The 6,000-nt window shown below is 46.1% G+C and overlaps 1 protein-coding gene across 2 annotated transcripts in view; it reads left to right on the top strand.

Annotated features, from left to right (window-relative positions):
* The first annotated feature begins 351 nt into the window (after nt 1-351).
* CACUL1 (CDK2 associated cullin domain 1) overlaps nt 352-6,000 on the top strand; it is a 43,757-nt gene continuing 38,108 nt past the window's right edge. Inside the window, exon 1 of one of the 2 annotated variants that reach the window (XM_030241192.2) lies at nt 352-769. In XM_030241192.2, the coding sequence (XP_030097052.1) occupies nt 508-769 (262 nt within the window). In that variant the 5' untranslated portion in view covers nt 352-507. The remainder of the gene's footprint in view (nt 770-6,000) is intronic. The other variant, XM_030241191.2, reaches the window with a different exon arrangement.

Below are 6,000 nucleotides of genomic sequence, written 5' to 3'. Positions count from 1 at the left end.
TTCCATGGGCAGGGACACCTCGCAGGGTGGCGGTAGTGCGGGGGAGCGGGGAGAGGGTGTGACAAGCGACATCCCGACCCTGCTAGGTCTCTTTTCCTGAGCGGGCCCCTCACGGCCGCCTCGCTCCCGCCAGGGGGCGCTGTGAGCACGGGGCCCGCTCTCCTCGCGGGCCCTGCCGGAGCCTCCCCGCTCCAGAGAAACCCTCCCTGGCATCGGGGAACCGGGAAGAGCGAACCCCGGGCGCGGTCGGGGACGGACCCCGCGCCGGCCGCGCCTCTTTCCGCGCCCCGCCAGTCGCTCCGCCCCGCAGGACTACATCCCCCAGCATGCCCCGCGGCGGTGCCGCCCGGTGCGGCTGCCGCGTTCCGCCAGGCGCAAAGTGTCGCGCGGCGCGGCCGGAGCTGGGCTGGGGCCCGGGCCGAGCCCGCCGAGCCCCGCCGGGCCTGAGGCGGCGGCGATGGGCGGCGGGCGCTGATCCCTCCCCGCTCCCGCAGCCAGGCGCCCGCCATGGAGGAGGAGAGCATGGAAGAGGAAGGCGGCGGCGAGGCCATGATGGACGACCAGAACCACAACAACTGGGGCGCGGGCGGTTACGGGCGACACCTGCTCGGCGAGCGGCTGCTGCCGCCGGCCGGGCCGCCGCGCCCCGCGGGGCCCGAGCACAACGGAGCGGGGCTGCGGGGCTGCGAGCCGGGGACTGCCGCCGGCAGGGTTGGGGCGGCCGGGGCCATCGCCGCCATCAACATCAGCGCCTCGACCTCCAAGTTCCGTGAGTGACCCGGGCCTGGGCACGGGGGGGCCTCGCCTGCCGCTGTGCTGAACCCGCTGCCCCCGCTCCCCTCTGGGGCCGCGCTCCGCTCTCTCCTACCCAGACCTGGGTCTCGCCCCGAGAGGTTCTCGAAGCGAAGTCAAACGGGTTAAGGCGCCTTGGAAGGCGAAAATAACCTTTCCTCGCATAGCGCCCCAACTTGTGCTTTGCTGTCACGGTGGATGTGGCTGTGGAGCTGGGAGAGTGAGCGTGGGCAGGGCTCTGGGCTGCTGCTGGTTCTGAAGCCTTTTAACTCAGGCCGTACTTTCCTATACACTTTGTCTCTCAGCCTAGAAAAACCTAGAGATGAATTGGAAGCCTGTTAGGGACTGCTGGTGGCAGCTGTGGGCAGAGCCCCTGGAAGGGTCATGCTGTCCCAGAAGGGACGAATGTCTGCAAAAGTCTGATGAGAACCACAGAGGGTTAATTTACCCAAGTTAGCCCCAAAAATAGAATCATAACATCAGAGGATGGTTTGGGTTGGAAGGGATCTTAAAGACCATATTGTTCCAAGCCTTCTGCTTGAGCGGAGAGCTCTTCCTCTAGAGCAGGTTGTTCAGAGCTCCATCCATCCTGGCCTTTGGGGTTACAAAATGGCTTTTGCATGTAGCTTTAACAAAAATGGCTTTTTTTCCCCTATTTTTTTCTGAGTTAAGGTCGAGGGAATGGAAGATATTTTGCTGTACATTTCAGTTCTACTTTTTTTCCAAAAGTCACCTTTCTGGGCAAAATAGACTTTTTTTTTTTTTCCTCATGGACTGTTGGAAAACTTGGATTTGGGTAGTGAAAAGCATTCCTGGGAGTGCAGCTGTGATTGCCACGATAAAATTTAGATGGAAAATGCACTTTGTGTGTCCTTCCTGCTTTCCCCAGTGCTCTCTCACCTGTCCATGTCCAGAGGTGATCAAAAGCTCAAAGTTCAGGCTTCTGGATTTCTGCTTCTCGGGTAAGCCTGGCTTTTGTGGCACATGGCCAAGGCTGGCAGCTTTGAAGTTAAGACTCCCAGGCTCTGTGAGCTCCCTGGCGCTTTGCCTGCCTTGCTTGTCAGGTCTCCAGGTACCTTGGGGTGGCTTCTAAACCCTGGAGACAGTTGAAATGAGATGTCGTTCAACCTTGCTAAACTAGGCTCTTGAAGTCTTAGTCCAGACATTCAGAATCTTAGTTTTTCTTTGTGTTTCAGAATGAAAATGGTTTTCAAGCTGGATCTCCAGCAAGTAGGAAGGTGATTTTCCAGCTAGTCCACAATTTATGTCTGAGGGGGAGAAGCAGCAGCAGAGCATGGTATTGCTTAGGGTGTGGTCTTGGAGTTCTTGTTTTCACTTCTCCAGCTCGGGTATCTCAACATAATATTTTACTGATTTTTTTTTTTAAATTAATTTCCTGGAAAACAGAAAATGCTCTAAGTCAAGTTCATTAGAACTTTTCCACACCTTTGTGTTGTGGATAGCTGTGATGGTACACGTAAATGAACAGAACAAATCCAGTGAACTGGTATTGACTGAGAACCTAAAGGAGCTGAGGTAGGCTCCTGCCTGTTCTTATCCTGGCTCTGACAGAGGATCCCTTAATCACCTCTGTTTAATTTTCATCCATAGAAAAAGGGAGAAGGGTCTCTTTGGATATAAATGTTCCCTAAGAGGGAATCAGCATGTGCTGGATCCCTCCTGCCCGCTCTGTCCCACTAATGGGAGAGAAGTTTGCCAGTCCTAAGCTTGAAGGAAAAGTTGTCTGTTCTCTGCTGCATAAGGCAGTTCTGCATCTGGATGAACAACAGCTCCGGCCTTGCTTTATGATGCAGAAGCTGTCCTGGACAGAGTATCCTTCCTGTCTTTCCAAGAGGATAAATCCAGTTCTCCTTCCTTGAGATTTTGGTAGGACTGAGAGCTAAAATTAGAATAGCACATCGTTCATGTGATAGTTTTTCTTTAATAGCTTTTCTTCTACTTAAAGCAATTTAAGAAAAATTAATATGTTGTAGTAAACTTAAAACTAAATATTTACAGTTGATCAGCTTCAGTCATAGCTGTGGATTGATAAAGCAGTAGTGTTGTGAAGAGTATTTTTCAAAGTTCATAAGGGAGAAAAGAAGGTAAAGAACTTCTAGTACTTTAAGAAGAACTCTTCCTTAATAGTAATTGCAGCATAACCTGATTGAGGTGAACAATGAAGAGTTTCCATTTTGTTTCTTTTCTCCTTTTCAAGAAGGGGTGGTAATAAATGTTGTTGATGCCAGTGCCATTTGGGACAGGCACATGTGGCTGTGTGCATTGGCATATCCACTAAATCTGCTGCCTTCCCTGTTGCATAACATTGTTCTGTGCAGTGTGTGTGCATTGCTGCGTGGGCAATGGTCTGATGAAGAAAAAGTTACTTTTACTAACCAGCCTTCAGGCTGAGAAACAGGTTATAAAAATAGAATAGAATTGGAAGCCAACCATGGGGCAAACTCATAAACTTGCTAATGTATGCTGGGATGTGTGAGGCAGGGGGGCAGAGCAAAATCTATTGTGAAAACATGCACATGGGGGCTGAGAAACAGGAAAGCACAGGGCCACACTCTGTACGTGACTCTTGGACAGCTGCCTGAAGAGTTTGTACACTTTAGCAAAATATTGAAGATTGCAGGGTGCACTGCTAATTGAGCAGTAAAGTTTCATGTATCTCACTTGGTGAGATGAAATACAGTTTCTGAAAGCTGCTTCGTTGCTTTCTTTAATTTTTATTGCCAGAAGAAATGACAGATAATTGTCAGACTGCTGTCTGCATACTTGGCAGTAGGCTGGATCAACCATCCTCCTCTGTCTCTTGCTTTTTAGCTACAGATTTGAAAAAGTGAGTGTGTGTAAGGTTTTATTACCAGTTTCATGGGGGATGTATACCTACTCTTGATGGGCTATATTTTTTTGGGGTTTTTTTTTTTTTTAGTCTTAGTGGGTTTTGCCATTCTTTTCATTGAAGTTGATAACAAAGAATTTGGTAGGTTGAAGCAGACTGTGTTTTCATTATGACTATAATACTGATATATCTAGGTTATCATAGCTTATGCATATTCTTTTTTACTGAAATGGTTTCACTGCTGCATTTCACCTAAAGTTTTTATTTTGAACTTTTTTTTTGTATGGGAAAGCAGCAGTTGTTGCTTAAGATTTACTTGTGAAGTCTTTAGTAATTTTCTAGAAAATGCTGAATTCTCTGGAAAATACTGACTTCTTTCAGTTCTGTTGGACTGATTTCTCTCCCAGCCCCACCTCCCCAGCCTTACAGGAGTTGGATCAAATCCAGCATTTTAGCATGCTTTCTTACAAAATATCAGTGTGACTTCCCAGAAGCCAACTAAATTGCAGTTTGGGAGTGGAAGCTCTTGGGCAAATCCTTTTAAATCTTGAACACCTCATGTAGGGATAACCATTTAAGCATGACATCCTAAAAAGAGAGAAAAATAAAAAATTAAAGGGCAATTGTCTTTCCTTGCTAAGGATCTGATTGCTTCCTTATTAGTCTTGACCTTGTTCTTGCAGAGTTTGTAGTTGTAGGGTCTTCAGGCCACCCTTTACTTCTGTGTGTGTCAGAGCTGCCAGGAGAAAAAGAACATTACCGACTTGTGACAGTTATTAAAATTTTAAAGTACTTTGTTTTCTGGATTAGAAGAATAAAAATAGTGATCATTCAGTTTGTAGTCTTGGACTTTTAGCTATGTAAATATTGTGGTTGGCTTAGTTTCAGAACTGAAGTGTGGAAATCAAATTACATAGTACTTGTAAGAGACTTTTGAAGGAGAATGAAGCTTTTCTGGAATGTTACTGTGAATTTATCAGTAAATTTTCTATGCAGACTTTTCTGTGCAAGTCTCACAGGGCTTTTTGTAAAAGCATTTTGTCCTTTACCTGTGCAGCATATCTAATTGGCAGACCTTCCTGTCTGCTGCTGCTTTCTTTTTCCATATTGTAAAAAAAAAAAAAAAAATTAACATCTCAACAGCCTGTTAAAATTATTTTTCAGTGTTCCCAAATCTTACTTGACTATTTTCTTCCAAATTAATAGGGCTCATTTAATATGTTAAGCCAGATGTGGGTGTGATTATACTAGAAATCTTAAAAGCAAGACTTGGTCTAATGTTTATGCTGACTTCAGCTTAATATTTTCTGTGGAACAGCGTGGTTCTTGGAGGCCAATCTTTTTTAGGGTAGCAAAGTAAAAAAAAGCTCAGATTTTGCTGCAGAGTGTAAGCAGGAATAGTAAAGGTGCTGTGGATCTGCTGCTGAGAACATCTGCCTGGAGTGTGGGCTCTGTAAGGGATGAGAACTCAAACAAGGCGTTGCAAGACAAGGAATAAGGGTTGAGTTTACTGGCTGGGAGGTGCTCTGCTGTTGCTGACTGCATGGATGCTCTTTCATGGGGAAGCTGACTTGTTGGACTTGTTAACTGAAATCCTGGTGGTTTTGTAGCCAGCCCTGTGACCTTGACTCTCTCCTTAGCAAAAAGTGATGTCCTTTCAGATTGCAGCTTGGGCTCTTGGGGCAGTGTCCTGCAGCCCAGGTAGAGGGGACCTGGTCACTGCTCAGACACTTTTAGGTTAACTAGATCTGATTCTGTAACAACTGTGAAACAAGAGGGCACCAATGGCTGCAGCTGGATGAAGAGGAGCCAGGAGTGCTGCACTAGCATCCTCCTTTAAGCAAAGTTTCTGGCTGAAAATACCCTAACACAGCACACAAATCTGTAATACTTGCTCCTACAGATTGAGTTCCAACACTTCCTTGTCTCACACCTCTCTCTATTCCATGTTCTCTTTAAAGTCTTTTATTTTCCTCATGATACTCATAACTGTTTTGCCAATTTCCTTACAATTGTTCCTCATAATGCTGCCAGAAGTGACTTATTCACTCAGCTCCCTTCAACCCCTTTGAAAGTACCATTCAAAAATATTTCTTCTCAAACCCATCAGTGAATCTACATTTAAATGTATATTTAAAACTCACTGCTAACCAAAATATTTCTTTCCAGTGTTGTGTCTAAAATGGTCTGTGTGGGGTGAGAAGTATCTTTATTCTCTGTTCCATTTAGGCCAGACCCACATGTGGAGTTCAAATGAAGAAGTTATTCTAGATTTCCTAGGCTGGATAGTTTTGATTCTTTTTTGTTTTGATAGATTTGATTCGATTTCATTGCTTGAATTCAAATCATAGATTTGA

This window comes from Serinus canaria, chromosome 6 (genome assembly GCF_022539315.1).
Source record: "Serinus canaria isolate serCan28SL12 chromosome 6, serCan2020, whole genome shotgun sequence".
Taxonomy (NCBI): Eukaryota; Metazoa; Chordata; class Aves; order Passeriformes; family Fringillidae; genus Serinus; species Serinus canaria.
This window is presented reverse-complemented; position numbering and strand designations above follow the sequence as displayed.